The sequence below is a fragment of the Macaca thibetana genome, chromosome 7 (genome assembly GCF_024542745.1).
Source record: "Macaca thibetana thibetana isolate TM-01 chromosome 7, ASM2454274v1, whole genome shotgun sequence".
In the NCBI taxonomy this organism is placed as follows: Eukaryota; Metazoa; Chordata; class Mammalia; order Primates; family Cercopithecidae; genus Macaca; species Macaca thibetana.
Genome location: NC_065584.1, coordinates 8,024,528 through 8,050,289, shown reverse-complemented (window position 1 = coordinate 8,050,289; position 25,762 = coordinate 8,024,528). Strand labels below are relative to the sequence as shown.

Below are 25,762 nucleotides of genomic sequence, written 5' to 3'. Positions count from 1 at the left end.
CTATGCAGTCTCATCAGACTTTATCCCCAACTTTTTATTACATGAAAGAATAGTGCAATGACTACTTGTTTACCTGTGGACACATATTCGTTTTTTGCCATGTTTACTGTGTGGTTGTGTTTTAGCTGAACTATTTGAAAGTAGGTTGCAGACATTAAGACACTTTATCCAAAATACTTCAGCCTTCATCTGCTAAGAATAAAGTCATTCTCCTGTGTAATCACAATATCTTTATTACCCCCAAAGAAAATTAACTGACAGTAATTCCCTTCCTGATATCCTGTAATGTACAATTCATACTTAAATTTTTCCTAATTGTTTGAAAATTTTTTTTTTTAAAAAAGATCTAATCAAGGTTCACATATTGCATTTCGTTGTTAGCCCTCTTTAGCCTTTTTAAATCTAAGACAGTCTTTCAAAATGTTTTTTGATAACACTGACAGTTTTGAAGAGACCAGGTCGGTCGTTGAGTAGTGTGTCTCACCTTCTGGATGTGACTAATAGTTTCCGTGTTGTGCTTTTTCACTTACTCTCCTACCGTCAGTTTTTATTGTAAACTGGAAGTTCAGTCAAAAGTTTGCTTAAATTTAGGTTAAGCTTTTGGGGGACAAGAATACTGCATAGGTAGGTGATATTTATTTCTCATTGCAATTGGAAGTCACATAATGGCAGATTTTCACCCTATTAGTGATGTCAAGTGTGATCATTTTGTTAAGGATAAACTGTATTATTTTTTTACAGTAGTTAAAATCAGTGCTAGCAAAGTAGCATTTATTATCAGTAGCATTTTATTATCAGTAGTTATCAGTGCTAGCAAAGTATTATTCTCTCTCTATATTAATATTGTTATGGACACATAGATTGTATTTTATGATCAACTGCAGTCATTTTTCTTTTTACTATTCAAATTACCTTGAATTAGTCCAGTGGGCACCCATCATGATGATTCCTATGTCTTTTTTTTTTCCCCTAGCAAATCATTCCTTCAGCAGTCCTATGTCTTTTGATAAGCTTTGATTGGTCTGAGTACATCCCAGGTAGGCTCCAACCCCAGACTGGAAAGAAAGCTGCTTCCTTTTAGAGAGTATTGGTATTGAAAAAGTTAAGATTTCAGAACTAGGTTTGTCATTCCTTCTTGGTACTTGAAAAGGAGAGAAATGGGATATATATGTATATATTTTTAACCGTGATTTATCTTGATATCTTCAGTTAAAGTTTAACATCACAGATTTTTTCTTAACATTTGGTTTTGTGCATGTGTACATTTGTTTTCTCTGCACTGAAAATCTTGGTTCCTAACAACATTAACATTTACATATTTGCTTTATTCCACAACATGCAAAAAAAATTTGTTTGAAAATTACAATATTAATGACACTACTAACAGTACAGTAATGAAGTTTTACAATTTCCTTGGGGTCGGCCACGGTGGCTCATACCCATAATCCTAGCACTTTGGGAGGCTGAGGCAGGAGGATCGCTTAAGGCCAGGAGTTTGATGCTGAAGTGAGCTAGGATCATGCCACTGCACGTCAGCCTGGATGACAGAGCAAGACTCTGACTAAAATAAATAAGTAAATAAATAAATAATTATTTTCAGTTCTTTTTGTCCTTAGAATATATCTCACTAAGCATGTAACAAGATCAGAAATTACTTGAAGTAAATTTTCTGTGTGGTTTTGTTGCCCGTTTGGTTTGAGTTTTAGGATTTGCTTCTTGATTTTTAGTTAAGTTTATGAGTCTATTAAATATTTACATGATTCAAACATCAAAGGTTATAAAAGTACTCGGAAGGGAGTCAAGCTGAAAGAGCACCTAATGGCCACATTGGAATAGTTTGAGCAACAAAATAAATAATGATAGTGATAGTATTGGATTATAACCCAAAGAATAAAATACTCACACCTATACTAAAATAAATAAACAAATGGGAGAGAAGAAATGAATGTTAACAAAATGATTCCAAATAATAAATGTTGAAGCAGTAAAGGAAATAGAAAGTCACCATTAGAACACCACAGTTATTATCATCTCAGGTGAGTGCTAAAATTAGTAGATGAAACTTGAAGGAGAAACAGACATTTGTATAGTATTTTGCATTATAAAATATTTCCCCCAAAATATTTACTTACTACTGGGTGGCTTTAACATATGCCCACAGCTTCTTTGATGCCTCTTCCTCCAGAAAGTGGAGCTTAATTCCTTCACCCTTGAGTGTGAGCTGGACCTTGTGACTTTCATCTAAGGAATAGAAGATAGGAAGGGAAAAATAATAATTTACAGTGAGAAACCTGGTAGACTCCATCTTAACCAAGAGCTCATGGTTAACATTAGTAAGTTATTCTGATATCACCTGCACCCAAATATGATGTGTAGTTAATAGTGGTTATACCAAAGTTAATTTCTTTTTTTTGATAAATGAACCATGGTTATGGAAGATGTTTACATTAGGGAAAGCTAAGTGAAGGGTATAGACAAAAACTCGTCTATCTTTACAGCTCTTCTATAAACCTACAATTAGTTTAAAATAAAAGCTTTCATAAAAAGGCAAAGCTGTATGAAAAGATATACACATAGAGAAGTCTTGTTTCCATTCCTGTCTTTTCCATCCTGTTTTTCCTTATTAGTAATTATTTTTTGAATTACTTTTAAAAAATAGAGAGGTCTGGCTGGGCACGGTGGCTCACGCCTGTAATCCCAGCACTTTGGGAGGCCGAGGTGGGCAGATCACGAGGTCAGGAGATCGAGACCACCCTGGCTAACACAGCGAAACCCCGTCTCTACTAAAAATACAAAAAAATTAGCCGGGCGTGGTGGCGGGCGCCTATAGTCCCAGCTACTTGGGAGGCTGAGGCAGGAGAATGGCGTGAACCTGGGAGGCGGAGCTTGCAGTGAGTCAAGATCATGCCACTGCACTCCAGCCTGGGTGACAGAGCGAGACTCCGTCTCAAAAAAAAAAAAAAAAATAGAGATGTCTGTTTTTTTCCCCTCCTTTGTTACATGGATGCTAACATACTGTGTACACTATCCCGTACCTTGCTGATCTGGAAGTCTCTCTGTCCAGTACTTAATGATCTTTCTCATTCTTTTTAACAGCTGTGGGGTATGCTGTTGTGTGCATGTACCATATTTTACTCAGCCAGTCCCCCAGTGATGGGCGTTTGGGTTGTTTATAGTTTTGCCATTATAAATAACACTACAGTGAATAATCTTATGCACATGCTGTTTCATAGTTGTGACATTTCATAGTTACGACAATATTTTCAGAGTCGATTCCTAGCAGTGGGATTGCTGGGTCAAAGAGCAAATGCATGTGTAATTTTGTTGGATATCGTGAGCCTCTCTGTGACAGTTGGACCATTTTGTACTCCCACCAGAAGCTTATAAGATCACCTGCTACTCTGTAGCCTTGCCAACAGAGCAAATTGTCAAACTTCGGGATTTTTGCCAATCCAGTAGGTGAGAATTGTGTCTCAGTGTGATACCTGATTATGAACAGGTCATGTTTTCTGAGATTTTAATTAACTGGTCTCCCCCCACCCTTTGAACAGTGCCCGATTTAATCAGTCACACACAAAAATGTAAATTATTAGTTCAAGCTTTTGTCCAGGTACTTAATTCTTCCTCTTGGAAGAAAGATCAGATTTCCTTCAGAGCTACCAGGTGCAAGGAGGAGAATACTCAGCCCCGCCGTGTCACCCTCCCCACCAGAAATGAGGCAGGTACACAGAAAAGTTTCGGTTTCCAGATGAATTGGTGGGAGCCCTCGTCCAGAACCTGGCCACAGAGCTGCTGTTTTCTTGCTGACCAGATTAACCTGGCTCCAGCCAGCTCTTTCGGAACCCTTTTGATACCTTATTTGAAAATTTCTGCTGTCTCTGATCCAGGTTACGAATGACTTATTTGTAACAGTGGTCTCTAGATGAGATCCTTGGTATTTTTTTTTTCTTTCTCTCAGCATGGAGCTTTTGGAGAATGTCTTTATTCTGAATGAAAGAGAGGGAAGAGGATGAGAAAGCAAGAACAGTTTAAAGGAGCTCCTTCTCTCATGGACCACTTCCGTCCACCCACTCCCCAAATCACAAGATGCACATTTGGTTTACATCAGTGAATTCAGTGATTTGTGCAGATGTGAATTAACCAAATCCCATGACTTGTCTAAGTGAAAGTGCCTATATGGAATAAACTGAAAAGGGGTGCTAGATGGAAGAGATGGTTAGTTTTAGAACATAAATCTTTGTAAAGATTAAGACAGGCCCAGGTTTTACTGAAGCATGGAATCTGGACCAATGTTAGAGTACTTGTGTGTCTAGTGAAGAAAAACCAGAAGAAAGTGAAATGTACTTCGTTTCTTCCAAAACTTTGTCAAATAAAAAAAAAATTAACCCTTTAATCTCAAGAGAAAGGGAGGAAATACTCTTCTTTTTTAAACTACCATGAAATTTGAGATTTATTAATATTAGTACTGGGGTCATCTTAACAGTATTGTGTTAAATTGGCTCTGGAGTTAGCCTGGGCTTGTAACTAGCTATTGACCGTATGGTTTCTACAGGAAATACTAATCCCAAACCAGGTACGATCTATGATTCTAGATTGCTTATAGTATGGAGTATTCTTTTCCAACTTTGCTTTTTTCTTTCTCATAGGATTCTAACATTTTCAGAGAACCTTTTGGAAAGAACAAGTCTACTTCAATAAATGAAGGAGAATAAAGAAAATTCAAGCCCTTCAGTAACTTCAGCAAACCTGGACCACACAAAGCCATGTTGGTACTGGGATAAGAAAGACTTGGCTCATACACCCTCACAACTTGAAGGACTCGATCCAGCCACTGAGGCCCGGTACCGTCGAGAGGGCGCTCGGTTCATCTTTGATGTGGGCACACGTTTGGGGCTGTATCCTGACTCTCCTTGGAGTCTGTTACAGATAGACTCCCCACTCACCACCAAGAAATAATTAGATTCTGTAGACAAAATAGATAGTAATTTCTCTGTACCAGAGCAGTTCTTAAATATCTGTTTGAATGTTGTTTCTGGTGGAGGTTTTTCTCTTTCTGGTTTGTCATTTTGAAGGTGTAGACTTAGCCACTGAGGAGGTGGCCAGCCAGGAGGATATGAGACACCCATGAGGATCACAGTTGAGGCTGGGCACAGTGGCTCATGCCTGTAATCCCAGCACTTTGGGAGACCTAGGCGGGAGCATCTCTTGAAATCTGGAGTTCAAGACCAACCTGGGCTGCAGTGAGCCAAGATCACACCACTGCACTCCATCCTGGGTGACAGACACTGTCTCAAAAAAAAAAGATCACAGTTGAAGTGTTTCTAAAGGGTGTTAAAAGTATAAAACTTCAGCTTGCTAATTCTTGTACCAGAATTCTGACACCCTGAGATTCCCATCTCCTTACTTTGCCACCAATACTGTTTACTTTACCATTGATTTTGTTGTTGTTGTCTTTTTGTTTTTCTACATTTAACTAAGAATATAACCTGTAAAAGTTACTGGTTAGAGTCCTTAACCAGAACAACAGACACTATGATACCCTGGCAACTGGAATAATTTATTTTCATCGCTTCTATATGTTTCATTCCTTCAAGCAATTCCCAAGATATGTAAGTGTTTAAGTGTTTGAATTTTATTTTAATTCTCTGTCATATGTTTTTATTTCCACACAGTTTGGTGGACTAATTGTAGTCTCTATTTTTCTCATATTTTCCAGAAAGTATTTATTTTTATGTGATATATACTGTATATAAACAAAATCAAGTTTGAACTTTGTTTATTCTAATTAGCCATATTCAAATCTTTTCACTTAGGCCAATATGGACCATAGTCATATTGCACTTTTTATGAAAGTTTACTCCTGTGTTACCTTTCCCAAGATAAATTTGGGCTTATAATTGAGACTCAACAAAGACCAAGAAAGCAAAATGGAGCAGAAGTTGTCTATGCCATATCACTCATTCTTTGATTACTCCTCAAGACGTGCATTGTTTCTTACTCTCTCTGGGAGATAGAGTAGCTTTCAGTCCAGGGTAAGTGGTATGACATGCACAGAGCACATGATGGAAAGTGAGGCCATCGGAAGATACTGATAGAGAGCTGTGGCATTCAAGGAGGAGACGAATTACATCTTGGAGAGAGCAGGGAAAGTGCTAGGAGGAAGGTGCCAGCAATAAGGTAAGCCTTAAACGTACATAGGACATAGCCATGCCGTGATGGGCTAGGTTAGTGGTCCAACAGAAGCTAGCATAAGCAGAGGTAGGGGGAAGCATGTGATACATTGTCAGCCCAGCCAGGAGCTTGATTTGGCAGGAAGGGAGTGATGAAACCCTGGCTAGATAGGTAGACCGGGTCAGACCACGATAAGCCTTGAATGCCAGACTTCCGAAATTTGACTTTAGTGGGTGAACAATGCAGTTATTAAGAGGTTTCATGAAAATGACAGACTTAACAGGAAGGTCATTGCGTTGATTTGTTTTGTTTGCTAAGATTTTAGTCAGATTTACATACATGTCTTTCTCACTGGTTGTGAAGTTCTTGAAGAAGGAGACCATGTTGGAATCAGTTTTGTACCCCCGGCAGAGTGTCTGACATCTAGTGTGATCAGGATTATGTGAGGAGAGTGGCGTGTAGGAAGGATTGGAGCGGGCAAAGAGAAGCTGAAGACAGAGCATTTCAGACCCCAGCGATATAGGTACTGAGCTAAGGTTGAGGCAACTGGAGGGACAGTTTCTTCATCCATTCAGGCTGCTATAACGGAATACCTGAGACCCAGTAATTTACACACAACAGAAATTTAACTCTTCACAGTTCTACAGCCTGGGAGGTGTAAGATCAAGGTGCTGGCAGATTCTGTGTCTGGTAAGGGTTTACTCCTCATAAAAGGGCTCCTTCTTGCTGTATTCTCAAATGATGGAAGGGAGGAACAAGCCCCTTGGGCCTCTTTTATAAGGGCAGTAATCCCATTCAGAATCACTTCCCAAAGGCCTCACTTATTCATACAGCCACCTTGGGAATTAGGTCTCAAGCTATGAATTAGGACATAAACGTTCAGACCATAGCAGAAAGAAAAGGAAACATGGGCAGTGCTATTGAGATGGATTCCACAGGACTGTGTTTAGTTGTGCTCTTTCTTTTTCCACAGCAAAGCTTGCTATTTAGGGAGTTAATTTCAGATTGGAATATGAGAAGAAAATTTATTTATGTGGCTATTTTCGTTTTTGGCATTTTCTTTGTTTACATGACTTTTTTTTAAGAAAGTTAAATTTTAAGTAATTTTTGAAGCTAGAGTTTTGGAGGATTTATTATGTATACAATTTCCTTCAAGATTCTAGAGTATCAGAGTATTTGTGAATGATAAAAAGGAAGGTTGCGGAATGAGGAAGATCAGTTTATTATGAAGGCCAAAATTTATTGTATCTATTTGTGTGTGACCTTTGATAACAAAAATCAAGAACTTTTGTTTCTCTTTTAGGTGACAGGAGCCTGTTGCCTATTTCTGGCCGGGAAAGTAGAAGAAACACCAAAAAAATGTAAAGATATCATCAAAACAGCTCGTAGTTTATTAAATGATGTACAATTTGGCCAGTTTGGAGATGACCCAAAGGTAAGAACAATAATAACTTCCTGCCTTCTGGTCTTGATTCCTCTTGGTAGCATTATGATACAGTTCCACATGTTGACAATGCCTGTGGCCCTTGTGTCTGCCAGTCTCTTGAGTTCCTAAGAGAGCCTTCTGTAGAAGTTACTTTATGCTTTTGTAAGAAAGGAGGGAAGATCATGTAGCCTACACTTATTCATTGCTTCCTTATGTGCCCAAGAGTATTCTCAGCACTTTGGGGCAATGGCACATTTCATGGATATGAGCAAAAATCCCCTTAATTGCCATTAGGACTCCACTTCTTAAGTGCAGTAGTGATGGCAGGGTTACAACTCCAGCTAGCTTCTGGGTCAAACAAAAGTACATATGCTGTATGTACACATACATGTGCCTACATATGCCATGTATCTTTTGCTTCCAAAGAATGTTGGAAAGTATCGACATTTGCAGCATTTTTATGCACCCAGAGCTTGATACTGGTCACACCACCCATCCTGTCCTTTCCATACAACTCATGCCAGTGTCAGCAAGTGGTGCTCAAATAATTGTACATATCCTTTTATTGTGTTTTTAAAATACCACTTTTAGGGACCCGTGGCAGTGTTCCTCCACTCCCATTCTCATCAAGTTCCCCTTATTGCAACCCCTCTGACGCCTGATAATTATCCTTCATAACATTTATCACAGTTTGCAATTAAATAGATTTTCAAAAGTACTTTATTTAGGCCAAGGCGGGCAGATTGCTTGAGCCCAGGAATTCAAGACCAGCCTAGGCAACATAGCAAAACCCCATCTCTACTATATAAGAATAAACTGGCTGGGCGCGGTGGCTGACGTCTGTAATGCCAGCAGTTTGGGAGGCTGAGGCCAGTAGATCACGAGGTCAGGAGATCGAGACTATCCTGGCTAACACGGCAAAACCCCATCTCTATTAAAAATACAAAAAATTAGCCGGGTGTGGTGGTGGGCGCCTGTAGAGCCAGCTACTTGGGAGGCTGAGGCAGGAGAGTGACGTGAACCCAGGAGGCGGAGCTTGCAGTGAGCTGAGATCACGCCACTGCACTCCAGCCTGGGCGACAGAGCAAGACTCTGTCTGAAAAACAAAAAAAAAAAGAATACACTAATATTACTTTAAAAAAAAAACAACTTTTTTTATTTTTTGCTGGGCATGGTGGCACGCACCTGTAGTCCCATCTACTTGGGAGGCTGAGGTAGGAGAATTGCTTAAGCCTGGGAGGCAGAGGTTGCAGTGAGCCGAGATCACGCTACTGCACTCCAGCCAGGACGACAGAGCAAGACTCCACCTCAGGGAAAAAAAAAAAAAAAAACACTTTTTTTTTAGAGCAGTTTTATGTTCACAGCAAAAATGAGTGGAAAGTACAGAGATTTCCCATATACCCCCCACCCCACACATGCACAGCTTCCCCCATTTGCAGCATCCCCCCCACCAAAGTGGTACATTTGCTACAACTGATGAGCCTGCATTGACACATCACCCAGAGTCCAAACTTTACATTAGGGTTCATTCTCAGTGTTGTACATTCTGTGGGTTTGGACATATGTATAGTAACATGTAGCCACCATTATAGTATCATATAGTCTATTTTCATAGCCTTAAAATTTTTCTGTGCTCCACCTGTTTGTCGCCTTCTCCCCGCTAACCCCTGGCAACCACTGATATTTTTACTGTCTCTATAGTTTCGCCATTTCCAGAATATCATCGAATTGGAATCATATAGGATGTAGCGTTTTCAGATTGGTCTCTTTCACTTAGTGGTATGCATTTAGATAGTAGTATCCATTAGATATATTTTCGTCAAATTATCACACACATAACTCCCTCCCCTTCTGAGCTGTAAGATGCATGAGAGCAAAGACTGTCATTTTGTTTGATGCCTCATACAGTGGCAGGACAGAGTAGGCGTTCAGCAAGTACTTATGGAATAAATGTCAAACTAATGTTCTGAGGAAATGTCTAAATCACAGTTAAAGCTAAAGCCAAGAAGTTCAGCACCATTCATGATGTTGTTTTTCCTAACTAGCTTGTATTGTCTCACAATAGTTATCTTTTTCTTTGCTGAGCATTATGTATGTATATACAGAATGTATAGTCACTCTCCTCATTGCTTTGAGGAGTTAACAAGGGCCCAGAACACTTTTATATATATTGTGGTTGTGATTCACACTAGTATCTTCTAAGTATTGCCAATGTGGGTAACTCTTTTGAACTTAATTATAAATCCATTAATCTGTTTATAAACATTTGAACCTATTAGGAACTCATAATAACTGCAACGAAAAATGCAGTTTTATGAAAATAATTTCACCATCAGATAATGTTTTTAGTGCGCGTGGGTATTTGATTTTTACTGAGTAATGGGGCCCTGTGTCCTGATGTGATAAGTCTGATTGTAGGAACGTGCTATGTTCAGTCACCCCACTGTCACAGGGGCAGGTGAACCTTGTGGCTGGCAAGCTGTGCTTAAGGATAAGGCATCACACAGATCTGGGACCACGGCAGGGCGCAGACTCGTGGCAGCTGCTGGTTTGTGCTATCCCATGGTGACTTGGGATAAAGTAAAGCCCCTTTTACTTTCAGCTTTTACCCACTATGCCATGAAGTCAGGAAACCAATCCCTGGTCCAGGAACACTGAGATAGAAGTTCTGCAGCTCTTGTGCCCCAGAAAATGAGAAAAGAAGGGTCACCATACCAGTTACATCTGAATAGGGGAGGGGGCTTTACAACCTGCCCCCTGCCTCTCTATCTCGCGCAGTCTTACTGGTGGGAGTCGGGGCCAAAGGAAAACACCTGGAGCTGGGAGCAGTGAAGACATTTTGGAACATGTTTTCCTCGGCAGAGAGGAGCGCAGTTCTTTTGTGGGGGCAGTATAAGTATTTAGGAAAAATAAGATCATGAGTCCCATGAAATTTTTTTTTTGCCTTAATTAGCTTTATTTTAGTCGTGTGGCTTTTCTCTGTAATGTTGATTATTTGTTTCAGCCTTTGTTGGGCACTAGACATGAGGCACAAGGCAGAACAGACATGGTCTCTGCTCTCATGGACTCTGCAGTTGAGTGGCAGGATAAATTTTAATCAAATGAGTATATAACTATTCGATTATGAGTTGTGGTGTACGGTATAAAAGATCATTTAAGGTGCTATGATAGCATTACATCCAGGGACCCAGGCAACTCCCCTGGATAAATAGGGGCTGAGGGAAAGCGTTCCTGAGGAATGATGTTTGCTCAGAGGCCTAAAATGACCCTGTTAATTGAATATTTGGAAGACAGAGGGAAGGCAGGCCTTGGGCTATCCTGTAACAGTACATGGGCTACAGCCTGCAAGCCAATTGATACACTTGGTAAAAAGAATTGTTTCGAAATTTAGAGGAAATGTTGAAGCTTCTGGGAAGCAGGTGGTGACAATGACAAAGAAAAAAAAAAAATTTTTTTTTTTTTTTTTTTGACACAGAGTCTCACTCTTGTTACTCAGGCTGGAGTACAGTGGCACAATCTCAGCTCACTGCAGCCTCTGCCTCCCAGGCTCAAGCGATTCTCCTGCCTCAGCTTCCCAAGTAGCTGGGGTTACGGGTGCCTTCCACTACGATTGGCTAATTTTTATATTTTTGGTAGAGATGGGGTTTCACCATGTTGGCCAGGCTGGTCTTGAACTCCTGACCTCAAGTGATCTGCCTGCCTCTGCCTCCCAAAGTGCTGGGATTACAGGCATGAGCCACCATTTCCGGCCCAATTTTTTTTTTTTAACACTGTGTGAAAGTTTCTAAGATTTTAAAACACTTTCATGAGAAAATGCTTGGGAAACTAGGGTTGAAAAACTGTAGTCTTGCCATGTAATTTGGAATAATAATTATCGAATCATCTCTGTATCCTATGAAATAATACCATGCTTCTAAATGAAAGCCAGTGACCTATGGGTCTCTGCACCTGTTGATGAGATTTACAGTCCTCTACAATGCCCTTTCTTTGATGCCAACCAAGGAATTCTCTCAAATTGTCCTCCCCGCACACAGTGTCTTGGTTGTGGTTTATGTTGTCTTTAAGCAGTAGGTGCAGTCCGGCTGTGCAGGGGCTGAGTTCAAGACATTAGTCAGAGAGTATCATCAAAGAGGACATTCCATTAACGATAGCAACAGTAAAATATTCAAGGATAAACCTTGTGGAAACCTCGTTAGTGGAGTGGGGAGGACTTTAAAACAACTAAAGGACTGAAAAGATATTAATAAATTTTTGGAAGGAAAATTCAATATGGTTAAAAATCTCCATTCTCCCTAATTATTCTGTAAATCCACTGAGTTCCCAATGAGAATATTAATAGCATGTATGTTTTCTGGAATGATACTAAGTAAAATGGTTACTAAAATTTGAGTGAAGGGGACATGCAGAATCAAGAAACAGTTTGTAAAAAAGAAGTAATACTTGAGCTATTGTATCCCACCCACATCCCTTTGATCCTGGTCCAGGAGTAGGCAGACATAGCAGTGAACAGAAAAGATAGTGTGTATAGGCAGACATACGCACATAGTTTATCCTGGTCCAGGAGTAGGCAGACATAGCAGTGAACAGAAAAGATAGTGTGTATAGGCAGACATACGCACATAGTTTAGGAGGTGATTTAGGTAGCATTTTAAATAAAATTGGAAATGATCATTTATTCAGTAAGTGATGTTGGGACAGTTTATTTCAAATAAATGAAAGATGTAAACACAAAATTGATTTGTCCCCATTCACACACAATACACTATATGTGTACATGAGTATATATACACACACATACACACACACTGGTACAACTTATCTGTCTGAGTTTTCATGAGGCTGGCTATCATAAACTCTTTCTTGCTTAAAGTGTTTTCAATGAAAATTCCTAAAAGATTGCGTTTTTTAAATTAAAGGTCTCGAAAGAAATTACAGTTTAGTCAAATTATCAGTAACGTAAAGATCTGTTTTGTAAAGGGAGACTTGTGTGTATTGAAAATAATAATATATTTAAGTATCTTTTTGTTTTCAGTATTTTTTTTACATTAACCCTCTGCTTTGTCTGCCTGTTTGGGATCTTTTCAGAATTTATCAGTGTCTCTGAGCATGTTAAAAGTCTGAGTGGGAGAGAAAGGAATGAAAAACAGTTGCTACAATATAACTTGAAGAGAGAATAAATAGACAGGAAAGCTCACTTTTATAATGCTGCTTGAGACCTGCAATTGTAATTACTATCCTAACATTTGTGATTGATTTTTAGGAGGAAGTAATGGTTCTGGAAAGAATCTTACTGCAGACCATCAAGTTTGATTTACAGGTAGAACATCCATACCAGTTCCTACTCAAATATGCAAAGCAACTCAAAGGTAAGAAGAAAGTTTTCAGAAGAACTTTTTCATTCTGAAATCAAGTCTTTATAATTTGATTATAAAGACTCAAATTATGCTTCTCAAAAGAGGAAAACAAAGTTTGATGTGTAAAATACCAAGGACGTGGCTTGCTCAGTCAATTCAGTATTGCAGCTGTTAATGCTGTTTCCTTTTATGTATAAACGGGCTCTGTCATCCAGTTGCCAAGTGATACGAGAGGCAGGAAAATGAGTCCGAATTTTTTAAAGGGACTAATAAACTCAGCCTTGGAGCCAGGTTTTCCATACATGGTGGTTCAGCGTAGGTCGTGAGGAGGAAGAAGGGATAGGACGTGGACCCACATCGTTCATCCTTGTTTCCCAGGCAAAAGCTCTTTGCTGTGTATTTGAGTCGTGCTGAACACTTGGTAGGTTTTCAATAAATACTTGCTGCTGCCTGTGAACTTTTTTTCCTATTGCTATTAATTTACCTTTTTGTCTCCATTTCTAGGTGATAAAAACAAAATTCAAAAGTTGGTTCAAATGGCATGGACATTTGTAAATGACAGGTATACATATTCAAATGTTGATTAATTATAGTGTTTTAAAATAGGCAAAGACTTTATGGGCTATTTCATCTAAACCCCTCATTTTGTGTCAGAAGAAATTAACTTGCCCTGGCTTGAGGAGCCGGTTAATGGCAAAGCTGTGGCTGGCGTCTAGGTCATCTGCTTCCCAGCAGAGGGTTTCCTTCTGCTCACATGGTGGCGTGAGGTGCTGACCTTTTATCACCAGTCTGAAACATAAGTCCAAAACAGTACACTGGAGAATTTTGAAAACTCAATACTTAGAGCCCATTTGGTTCTGCAAAAATATACTTCCTGGTATCATTTTAGAACCTTGACTTTCTTTTGAGAGGCCAGGGATCTAATGAAGGACCATGGTGGGAAACAGAATGCCTGTGAATGGAGTTGCTGCCAGCCCCATCCCACCTCAGTCAGTGAAGTTCTCTCACATTTGACTTCCCCCATAAGATTTCATTTGAAGAAACAGCTGAGTGGCTAGGATATTAACAGTTTGAATAACATAAGTCATTTTCATTGATGTAGCGATTTTTGGATGTGCTAGAATTCTTCTGATTCTTTAAGGAATAGATAAATTATTAACTGTGGTTAAAGTAACTTAGTTGGGTACCCTTAGAAGAGTAAAGACGAGTTTTTTTTATTTATAGTACTTTAAATTTAGGGGAGAATAAGCAAATTAATGGTTAGTTACGGCATCTCCATGTGCTGGTTTGATCATAAATGTTAGATCATATAATCTAACCTTTTTTTTTTTTCTTGTTGAACTAGTCTCTGCACCACCTTGTCACTGCAGTGGGAACCCGAGATCATAGCAGTAGCAGTGATGTATCTTGCAGGACGTTTGTGCAAATTTGAAATACAAGAATGGACCTCCAAACCCATGTACAGGAGATGGTGGGAGCAGTTTGTTCAAGATGTCCCAGTTGACGTTTTGGAAGGTACCAGGCATGCTAAGCTTTCTTGTGAGGATGTTCCATGTTGAGATTATTCTTCCATGTGTACCCTGAGTCCCAAGAATGGATTTTCCCAAATAGACATATGTGAGCAATATTTCAGAAGCATCGTTAATTAAATTACCTAATAGTTTCCACTTTGTCCAAACACATACTTCTGATGAACTGAAAACACACACCACTATTGCACACAACAAAGATGGGGTGAGTTGTAAATGTGATTCATGCTTAGGTCCTCGTAGGGGTATCCTAACTGATTCTTTATCCAGGTAAAATTTTATTTAAAATACCAGTTTGTGTAAAATGTGATTGTTGGCTATCACTTAGACATCTGCCACCAAATCCTGGATCTTTACTCACAAGGAAAACAACAGATGCCTCATCACACCCCCCATCAGCTGCAACAGCCCCCATCTCTTCAGCCTACACCACAAGTGCCGCAAGTACAGCAGTCACAGCCGTCTCAAAGCTCTGAACCATCCCAGCCCCAGCAGAAGGACCCCCAGCAACCAGCCCAGCAGCAGCAGCCAGCCCAACAGCCCAAGAAACCCTCTCCGCAGCCCAGTTCTCCCCGACAGGTTAAGCGAGCCGTGGTGAGTGGGCCGAAGCAGGCCCTGGGTAGAGCGGGCTTTCCAGGTGGCAGCCACACTTGAGCACTGTTCCCATTTCTAAGCGAGCACAGGGAACACTGGAAGCAGGGGACGTTCACCGAAACTCGCAGTCCGACTGCTTGTTGGTGGGGAGCCTAAAAACGAAGGTGCTCCAAGGACAGGCTGCCTCAGAACCAGGAGGGGGCTGTCTGCCCGGCTCCAGCCCTGCTGCCTGTTTTATCCCTGCCAGGGTTCTGAAGCCTGACAGGGTGTTGTTGCTGTGTCTTAGCAGTGTTGTTGTGCATGCTGCTTCGACGCAGCTGACTGACCCCAAACAGTGGACTGTTTCCTGCACCCAAGTGGTCCTGAAACTTAGTGTTTACTCAGAACTCACCATTCAGGAAAGCTAGTCATTCTGTCTTATTTGGTAAATGGAAAGAGGAAGGGAGCAGAAATGATGATCTGGTAGGTGCCGTGGTTTGCCCTCAGAGATCAGGCCAGAAATAATTTTTGTCTGAGGCTGTTCAGAGTGACTGCTGTCACTGATTCTGATGGTAGCTGGATAAGGCATTTTTTCTCATCATACTCGGGATCCCAGCTAACAATTGTGTATTTTCTTTTGTAACAGGTTGTTTCTCCCAAAGAAGAGAACAAAGCAGCAGGTAATTTCCTGTTCTGATGTTTTGGTTTTTAGTTTTATGTGTTTATATGCAAAACTTTAAATTCTTAGCCAACATTGTTTCTTTTCAGATCTAAATTGGCCTTAAATCTTAACTTTAGAGCTCATCTAAAACTTCCATCAGCATTGTCTTTCTGTTCATCACGTGATCATAGATTTTAAAATTGTGCTCTTAAGAAGCTATCAATACAGAAAACATTACTGGCAATAAAAATGTACTCAGTAACATATATAAAAATATAATTATGGGTGTAGGAGAACTGTTGCTGCAATTTTAGTTTTACAGATGAGTTACCCCCATCACAGCAGCAAGAGTCCTCTCCCAAGCACCAAGCCACAGCAGATGGGGTGGGCAGTAGGGGCAGGTGTGCTGCCCAGACTGCCCCGACCTGGCCCAGCCCAGCTGCCCATGCAGGCAAGGCCTCTTTTAAACACACTTGGGTTGAGGGGGTGTCACATGTCTAGAACCCAAAGTTAGTTCACGTCTATATTGGAAATAAACAGAAGGAGCGAGCAAAATTGGAACAATTACAGAACAGAAAGTTAGAAATGTTTTGTCACAGGATCAGTCCACCTGTCATACTGAACTCTTTGAAGGCACAGACCCCATTGACTCATTTGTCCTTCTTTGTTACTTGGTTCTTATTTCCAGTAGTTCCTGATTCTTAGAACCATGTTCTTGGTTCTTAGTTCCATTTATTAAACTGCTGTGAAATCTTACAGTTATGATAGAGCTACTTTTTTTTTTCTTTTTTTCAGTATATTTGAGGGAATGATGAGTTCAGTACAGGTGAATTTTTTTTTTTTTTTTTTTTTTTTTTGAGACAGAATTTCACTCTTATTGCCCAGGCTGGAGTGCAGTGGTGCAATCTCAGCTCACCACAACCTCCACCTCCTGGGTTCAGGTGATTCTCCTGCCTCAGCCTCCCAAGTAACTGGGATTGCAGGCATGCACCATCAGGCCCGGCTAATTTTGTATTTTTAGTAGAGACAGGGTTTCTCCATGTTGGCCTCGAACTCCCGACCTCAGGTGACCTGCCCAAAGTGCTGGGATTACAGGCGTGAGCCTACAGGTGAATTTTTTAATTAGCTTCATATTGACCAACACTAAACGTGAGACACAAGAATGGGCTGCACTCCATGCCACATGAAATGCAGTTGAGTTGAGTTGACGTGCAGGTCTGTCAGAGTCAGGAAACAAGCTACATGCAACCTTGAAGGAAGAGTTGCATTTGAGCCGCGGGAGCGGACGGGTGGATGGAGCAGTAAGGTGGAAGGTTCTGATACAGTCTAAAACGTGGGTTAGGACCAGATCACAGAGTTTACCTGGAGGACTATGAGTTTGGCAGAGGCAAGGGAAGCCATTGGAGATTTAGCAGGGGAATGGCTTCATCTAAATTCATTTGAGAACGAGTGCCCTGGCAGCAGTAAATAGGGCAAGTGGTTGGGAATGGGGAGAATCTTGCTGGCACCCATGGGAAACATGGTGAAACATGGTGGCCTCGGCATGCTGGCTGCGGGGCACAAAGGACAGGTCCAGGGGAAACTTTATAGAGGAACTCAGCTGTGCAATGCCATGCCAGAGACCACTGGCTGCAGAGGGCTACAAGCACTGAGAATGTGGCTGGGTCAAATTCTGAAGCACTGACAGTACAAAATACACAGAGATTTCCAAGAAAGGAGAACATAAGACATCTCGTTAGTAAAGCTTTATATTGGTTACATGTTGAAATAAAATTTCCGATCTATTGGGTTAAACAAATTTTGATCCTTTTTCCTTTTATTTCCAGAGTCTTGCTCTGTTACCCAGGCTGGAGTGCTCCTTTTACTTGTTCAAGTGGTTTCTGGCACACTTGTAATCCCAGCACTTTGGGAGGCCAGGGCATGATTTGAGCCCAGGAGTTCCAGGCCAGACTGGGCCACGTAGGGAGACCCCATCACTACACAAAATTTAAAAATCAGCTGGGCATGGTGGCGCCACACCTATGGTCCCAGCTATGGGAGGCTGAGACAGCAGGATCACTCGAGCCTGATTGGTTGAAGCTGCAGTAACCATGATTACACTACTACACTCCAGCCTGAGTGACAGAGCGAGACCCTGTCTCAAAAAATAAAGTGGTGCCTGGAAAGTTTAAAAGTATAGATATGTGGTTCTCAGTTATATTGCTGTTGGACAGCCCTGATGTAGACAGCTTTAGCTATTAACAGCTGTGAAAAAAGGCAGGAGGTGGGTACTTGAGGTGAGAGTAATACCATTTACAGGATACAGAGGGAAAAGGTGGAGTGTGAGGTGCTGATTGCTGGGTCTAGGGATGGGTCATGGTTTTGGTGGCAAGAGGGACACTAGAAATGTAGGTTTGTAGTTGTCCACTCAGGGGCTTTGGACTCTGAGGAAGAGGGTGAAGAGAGAGGAGGTCCCTGGACCTTGAATTGAGCCTGTATTTGAGATGGAGGAAATCCAGAGAAAGAGGCCAGTGATGGCAGAGGAGACTCAGATCTGAGTGGTGTACAAGCCAGAAGAAAGTACATTTCAGGAAGAAAAAGCCTCAACATGCAAACAGAAAAATAGGGTTCTTTTTCAGTTGCAATGTGCACGCTGCCTTCTTAAACAGAAGAGATTGGACTTCCCTTGGGCTGCCTTGGAGACCTAGTGCTGTCATTGTGGATTCTGGCTATGTGCCACTGCCTGACCCGGAAGGGTGGGCTGTTTCCTCCACCTCAAGGGGTCCCAACTGCTGGGCTTTTATGAGCGGCACATTCTTCCTGCCGTCAGCGTGTCAGCCTCCAGAGCTCTACTGACTCCAGTTAATGTGCTGCTTCTGACGTGCTGCCAACTGGAAGTCAGTATTTGGGAGAGAGAAAATAAACTATGTCTAAGAATGAAAAGATAGACCCTCTTGTGAGCCCTCAGGGGACTCAGTGACATGATGTTGCTCCTCTGGACCTTTCTTTGTGTCCTCTGTATCAGGGAGGACTCCAGACAGGTCATACGTGCTCATGAAGACGTTGCTCTGCTGGTCTCACATGGTTGGAAGGACTTGTGTGAAGTGGTCAGCAAGGAAACTTAGGTAGACATGGAAAATGGGCTGCCTGTGGGAAGCTCACAGGTCTTTTGGAGGGAGGTGATATTTCATTTGTTAACAGGATTCAGGCATAATGGTTTAGCTGAAACCTTCCTCAAGTTCCCTTAAAGCCTTGGTCATCTCTGTTGTTTTTCTCCAAAGAAATCTCTGCCAGTACATTTTTCGTATTACATGCTTATTCATGTGAAGAAGTATGAGTGGTTTTCTAATCTGCTTTTTCTTCGTAGAACCACCACCACCTAAAATTCCCAAAATTGAGACCACTCACCCACCGTTGCCTCCAGCCCACCCACCTCCAGGTAAGCATCTGCCAAAGCAGCTTGGCCAGCTGTGCACATCGCCGCTGAATAGTGGATGCAGCAGGTCCTGGGAGCTTAGAAAAGGAAGACTGTGGGGCCCAGATTGACAGCGTCAGCCACGGGCAGGAATCTTTGCAAAACTGTTCTCGGGCCGGGCGCAATGGCTCGTGTCTTTGATCCCAGCCCTTTGGGAGGCTAAGGCAGGGGAATCACCTGACCCCAGGAGTTCGAGGTCAGCCTGGGCAACGAAGTGAGACCCTGTCCAAAAAAATTAGCCAGGTGTGGTAGCACACGCCTGTAGTCCCAACTATCATTTGAGCCCTGGGCAGTCAAGTGAGCTATGATTGCACCGCTGCACTGCAGCCTGGGTGAAAGGGAGGCCCTGTCTCAATAACAAGTTCTCATTTTGACCAGGTATTTTGAGAATGTTGTAAATTGTTAAGTATATCTGAATATTCTCTGACCTCTCACATCCAGAAATGCTAAACTACACATTGTATTAGAATCAGTTTTAGGAAAGAAAGCCAAACCCTGCCAACTGAACGTGTATCCAGATGGAGGCAGGGTTACTGTGGCTGCCAGGCTCTGGCCGTCCCCACACCTGCTTCCTGTTGGCGGTGTGTCATCTTATGCATTTTGAAGAATAAGCAATTGTACAGAGTAAATGAAAGTGAAAAGTTCTTAACAGGTACATGGTAAGCTGGAAAGCCTCTCTGATACCACTGGAAATAGAAGAGAAAAGCTGTAAAGTAGATGGCATTCTTTACCTGTGGCACCATTTCAGAAGGTGACACACTAGAGAAGGCCTGAGTGACCTGTGTTTTCTTTCCGAAAGATGGTTAATACTCCGGAGGCTTCCGAGCCTCTGTCAGCAGCTCCTCCAGCCTGCTGCACTCACTGTTGGTTGGTGCACGTGGCTCACACTGGGGCTCACAGCACCGTGTGCCCGTAGCAGATGTGCCACAGATTACATTTCTGTTTTTACTCAATCATGATAGTGTTTGTGCTTTGGGAGAACAGAGGCGTCATTTTCCACTTTGGGCCAAATCCCAAAACCCCCAATTCAATATGAACTTTACTTAAAAAAATGCTTGCGGCTGCTCATGAAGCATTTAAGGAGCACCTCCTCGCCAAGTACAGTTCCCCTGGTCCAAGCCTGGGGCTGTGCCTTCACTGAGGAGACGGATGGTTCACCTGGGGACCCCGGGGCGGCCAGAGAGGTGCTGCTGCCTCCAGGGCACTGAGTAGCTGCTGTGGAGGCCTCAGAGCTCTGCTCCCTCCCGCATTACAGACAGCCAGGAGTAGGCCTGGGACTTGAGTGGGACCTGGGAACCAGATACACTGCCAGGAGGCCATGGCTGGAAAGAGCAGGGCCTGGGAGGCACAGTAAAGCTGGGCCACGAGGAACGGAGGGAAGCACGCTTCCTGGGAGGCCCTAGACCATGGGAAGAGGTGTTCAGGTCAGCAGTGATGTTTAGGGAGGGGTTTGGTGGCAGTGTATGGCACTTGGTCAGGAGCAAGTGTACAGAGGGAATGGGGTGCCGAGGATAGACCCCCACTTGCTGTTCGAGCTCAGTCACACAGCACAAGGGCGGGTGCACTGGTGACTTGAAGATTCAGGCTGCAGGGTCGAGTGTTGGAAGAGTTGGCTTCTGCAAGGTAGAGGAGCAGGCCTGTGGCCCAGGTGGCTGTGGAATGACACACAGGAGGCATTGAAGGGTGTCAGTGCTTTTCTGCACCTCTTTTTTAGTCAGCTTCTGGAACCACAGGGCATCTGGCCCTGACCTGGAGCCAAAGCCAGTTCTCTAAGGCCAGGCATATATGGCCTTCCTGCCCAGTGGCTGGCGAGGGCTGATCTGCACAGGCAGTCCCCAGTGGCACACCTGTTACCAGCCCCATCAATCCTGCTCATGCTCGCTTTGGCAAGATCAAACGGGTTGTGTGCCAATGGCCACGTCTCCACAACCAGGATGTCATGCTCTGCCTTCCCTAACCCAAGTGCCTGGGGAACCAGAAGCATCTTCATGGCCTTTGTCCTCTTTATGTTCTCTGGAACCAGAAATGTTGTGCCTATGGTTTGTCTCCTGTGCTGCCTTGGGAAAGGACACTCATTCTGTGTGTTTGGCTACTTGTGGTGGGGAGTGTTCCGACGCCATTTTCCAGGGGTCTGATGGTGACCAAGAGATCACAGGCCAAAATGTGTTAAATAAGGCTTTGGCGGAAGGGGGCATGAGGGCTCATGGGCTGGGAGGCGCTGCGGGAGGGGCCTGAGGCTGGTTCTGAGCACAAGTATCTTGGGTGTGCTTGACACCTAGTGCTGCCTATCCCTGCTGCATACACACAGCAGCACGCACACACACAGCAGCACGCACACACACGAAGCATGCACACACACGCAGCATGCACACACACAGCAGCACGCACACACACAGCAGCACGCACACACACAGCAGCACGCACACACACAGCAGCATGCACACACACGCAGCATGCACACACGAAGCATGCACACACACAGCAGCACGCACACACACGCAGCACGTAGCACGCAGCACGCACGCGCAGCACGCCTGCACACACTCCTCTCAAGGAGGCTGCTATCTGAGAGTACGCAGTGGGGTTTGATCTAGCCCCTCTTGAGTAGAATAGAACCTGAATTGCTGCTTCGATGGGTACATTGGGAATGTCAGAGACTTGTACGGAATTATTTTAAATGCCATCACATTCATTTGACCAACTCTGAGGCTTTCTGCAAAATGCCACTGCTGCAGACAGGAGTTCAGTGTGGCCCTGACTCTTGGGGTCAGTTTCCGAAGGCAGAAAAACAGAGGAGCCCCCACACATTTTACACTAGGAAGAGGGGGCTGGGGCCAGGGCACAAGGGGGCTTCGTGTGCTGCCGAGACTGCCTGCGGGTGGTGTGGTTAGGGCTGAGGGAGGGAAAACCCCAGCTCGCAGACAGGGTGGAGGGCCTTTTTGACAAATGGTGGGGAGACATCTGGTGGCATCAGGACATGGGAACGGGCCCATGTGTTGGGCCACAGAGGAGGGGGCAGCTGCTCCCTGCTCCTCTGTAAAGATGGCCCTGAAGGGCCAGGAGGCACTGAAAAAGCAGCTATTGCTTGCAGAGGCCGGGCACCAACACATCTCTCTCCTGCAGACCGGAAGCCTCCCCTCGCTGCTGCCTTAGGTGAGGCTGAGCCGCCGGGCCCTGTGGATGCCACTGACCTCCCCAAAGTCCAGATTCCTCCTCCGGCTCACCCGGCCCCTGTGCACCAGCCACCGCCGCTGCCACACCGGCCCCCGCCCCCGCCGCCCTCCAGCTACATGACTGGGATGTCCACCACCAGCTCCTACATGTCTGGAGAGGGCTACCAGAGCCTGCAGTCCATGATGAAGACCGAGGGACCCTCCTACGGCGCCCTGCCCCCCGCATACGGCCCACCTGCACACCTGCCCTACCACCCCCATGTCTACCCACCCAATCCGCCCCCGCCACCTGTGCCTCCTCCCCCAGCCTCCTTCCCCCCACCTGCCATCCCGCCCCCTACTCCTGGCTACCCTCCACCCCCACCCACCTACAACCCCAACTTCCCACCCCCACCCCCACGCCTGCCCCCTACCCATGCAGTCCCCCCTCATCCTCCTCCAGGCTTGGGCCTGCCTCCAGCCAGCTACCCACCTCCTGCCGTGCCCCCTGGAGGACAGCCCCCTGTGCCCCCGCCCATTCCCCCACCTGGCATGCCTCCAGTTGGGGGGCTGGGGCGGGCAGCCTGGATGAGATAACGTGAGCCTTTTTTTCCCCCTTTGTTTTTTTTAACAAGTTTTTCTAATCGACTTGCAGAGTAGTTGAAGTGGGTAAGCAGCAGGGTACCTTGTATAATGCGCGACAGTTGCAGTATGGGAAGAATGGACCAGGCCCCTGGGATAAAATCAGGGTGGTCCTCACATCTAGAGGACGGGGACAGCCAGCTTTCAGAGTAGCCTCATCAGCGCCCTTGCAGTCTGACTGTGTACACTTGGTTCAGCTAATGTCTGAGAGTCCTGCACTGGGTTACTTTATACTAGTGAAGATGTTAACCAGCCATATTGGCTCAATAAATAGCTTCGGTAAGGAGTTAATTTCCTTCTAGAAATCAGTGCCTACTTTTCCTGGAAACTCAATTTTAAATAGTCAAATTCCATCTGAAGTCAAGCTGTTGTCATTTTCATTCAATGACGTTCTCTCCCATGACACCCAGAAGGGTCAGAAGAACATTTTTGATTTATAGATGTTTGCATCCTTTGTATTAAAATGATTTTGAAGGGGTTGCCTCGTTGGATGGCTTTTTTTTTTCCTCCAAGGAGAAGGGGAGAAATGTACTTGGAAAGTAATGTATGTTTACATCTATTTGCAAATTCCTGTACCTAGAGATATATTTTTTAAGTGTGAATGTAACAACATACTGTGAATTCCATCTTGGTTACAAATGAGACTCCTTCAGTCAGTTATCCAAATAAAAGCAGTTCTGAAACTATCCCTTTCTCTGTTAATGGGTGGAAGGTAGGGCTCCAGGCCTTCGCAGTCCCCGGGTGATAACATTGTACAAGCCCCTCCTTCCGGACCCTGGGCACCGGGAGAGGCCTGGCTGCAGTTCACAGGAGCCAGAGCCAACCCCACTGCCTCCCAGGGCACTCTGGGTGGATCGGCACATTGGCCTGCCAAGCCAGCCTGCACCCATCCTGTGCCTGCCTTGGTTTCCTTTGGAGGACCTGGTTGAGTTCCAAACCAGCTTGAAACTTTCAAGCCTTGCTGCATAGAACACAGACGGGAACACAGGCTTGGGTTTGAAACCCTTTCCACTTCTGGCCTGCGATGAGACGGAGGCAGCTGGAGGAGCAGCGGCCTCACCATCCACCTTGAGGGGCCAGGGCTGTGTCTGTGGAAGGGGCCCCGACTGAGCCCCCATCTGAGGTGCTTGAAGGGCCTTGGCCCTGTCTCTGCCTGCTGACCCTGCCACCCATGACGGAAACAAGCACTGAGCACCCAGCCAGGAGGCTCACAAAGAGGCCTTTATTTATCTAGCTCAAAGTAGACACTATCACAATCTTGTTTATTACTCCTTTTACTAAAATAGTTCAAATCAATGTTTTTACCACACTATCAAAAAGTTCTATTCTTGTCTCCCCACGTCAGAGTGGTTGAATAGAAGGTAGAAACAGGCCGGGAGTCCACAGGCTCCCAGCTCTAAACGGCGCCAGGGCAGGAAGGGGTGGCTCCGGGTCTCACTGTGGCACCTTCTACAGAAAATAAGACGTAGCTGCCGGGCCCGGGGACAGAAACCAGACGTTCCAGTCCATCTCCAAAAAGCAGCACAAATACTTTCCCCCCACAGTATGAAAAATATACACCTCTGCCGCTCTGCAGTCATGCATTTAGTTTTCTTTAAGAAAAAAAAAAAATCAGTAGTATGTATCTTGTTTCCTCAAGTTTCAAGAAAAAAAAATGAAAGGTCACTTTTTTCTCTTTAAACACTGACGTGTAGCTAGTAACTTGGATAGAAAGGTGCCACCCTACAAAATGTGCTCAGCATGTTCTAAGGCCAGGATGGGCTTGGCCGCTGGGCTGGGGCTAGAAAGGAGACCTCCGTCTGTCACAGTGGAAACGGAAGCCGAGTGCCAGTGCCGCATCCGGCTTCAAGATCAAGCATCAGAGCCTTCGAAATGGAAAGGGGGCATCTGAAAGGGCACCCCCACTGGGGGCTTTCAGAGCTAAGGCTCCAGAAGGAAGGGGTTGCCCTCCCTGCTAGTGACAGAGCCGGGAGTCACCCTGAGCTGCAGTGCCCCCAGGGTTCCCCTGTGGGAAGGCCCATCTGACCCTCTACAGTGCATGGCTCTGCAACCGCCACCTGTATTCAGGTACGTGGCGTCGCTGCTGCTGGCTTTTAAAATCAGCTATTAGTTTGAGATGTGACTGTCACCAACAGAGTTCTGTCCTAGAAAGCCATCCCAGTGCCGTGTTGGCCCAGGGGGCACCAGCTTTGTGCTGCCTCTGTAACAGGCAGGAGGGTTCTCAAAGCAACATTCCACTGATCCTGGATGCCACTGCAGCATTAAAGACAGGGTCAGTCCCCGTGAGGGGGAAAGGTGGCTTCAAGGCTGTTCTCTGGGCCTGTCTGCAGGAGATCCGCAGGTACCAGGAGCCCGGACTTATTGCTTATTTCAGTGGTGGCCAAGCCAACCTGACCCAAACATGATGCACACGGGCTCCCAGACTTGGCTCCCACTCAGAATTGACCCACACCCCTTGGGCTACTCTGCGGTTCTTTGGACTCCAAGACCCAGAAGGGCGTCTGCCCAGCTGCCCACTCGGGCAAGAATCACTGGGTACCATGAGCAGCAGGTGTTCACCCCACTTCCTGTGTACACCGCTAGTGACCAGGAAGCGTACCACCTGACCGGGTGACACTCCTTCCCAAAGAATCCAAAGAGCCTCCTGGCGACACCCACAGCAGGAGTGCCACACCATCCCATCACCAGCACCCACAGCAGGAGCACCACACCATCCCATCACCAGCACCCACAGCAGGAGCACCACACCATCCCATCACCAGCACCCACTTGCAGCCCTGGGGCTAAGATGGGGGGCGTG

General features: G+C 44.5%; 3 protein-coding genes and 1 pseudogene across 4 annotated transcripts in view; 2 read left to right on the top strand and 2 right to left on the bottom strand.

Annotated features, from left to right (window-relative positions):
- Positions 1 to 23,648, top strand: part of CCNK (cyclin K) — a 31,178-nt gene extending 7,530 nt beyond the window's left edge. The window contains exons 3-12 of the mRNA XM_050796730.1: positions 4,647 to 4,895; positions 5,528 to 5,609; positions 7,475 to 7,606; positions 12,858 to 12,963; positions 13,456 to 13,513; positions 14,297 to 14,466; positions 14,809 to 15,074; positions 15,700 to 15,733; positions 19,061 to 19,132; positions 22,292 to 23,648. Coding sequence (XP_050652687.1) covers positions 4,699 to 4,895; positions 5,528 to 5,609; positions 7,475 to 7,606; positions 12,858 to 12,963; positions 13,456 to 13,513; positions 14,297 to 14,466; positions 14,809 to 15,074; positions 15,700 to 15,733; positions 19,061 to 19,132; positions 22,292 to 22,917 — 1,743 coding nt within the window. The 5' untranslated portion in view covers positions 4,647 to 4,698 and the 3' untranslated portion in view covers positions 22,918 to 23,648. The remainder of the gene's footprint in view (positions 1 to 4,646; positions 4,896 to 5,527; positions 5,610 to 7,474; positions 7,607 to 12,857; positions 12,964 to 13,455; positions 13,514 to 14,296; positions 14,467 to 14,808; positions 15,075 to 15,699; positions 15,734 to 19,060; positions 19,133 to 22,291) is intronic.
- The window catches only part of SETD3 (SET domain containing 3, actin histidine methyltransferase), a 363,397-nt gene that overhangs the window by 93,513 nt on the left and 244,122 nt on the right, over positions 1 to 25,762 (bottom strand). The window lies entirely within an intron of this gene.
- The window catches only part of LOC126958426 (cholesterol 24-hydroxylase), a 515,386-nt gene that overhangs the window by 271,288 nt on the left and 218,336 nt on the right, over positions 1 to 25,762 (top strand). The window lies entirely within an intron of this gene.
- LOC126958448 (uncharacterized) lies at positions 23,400 to 25,758 on the bottom strand (annotated as a pseudogene). The gene has a single exon (XR_007727185.1). The product of XR_007727185.1 is annotated as an uncharacterized LOC126958448 (transcript).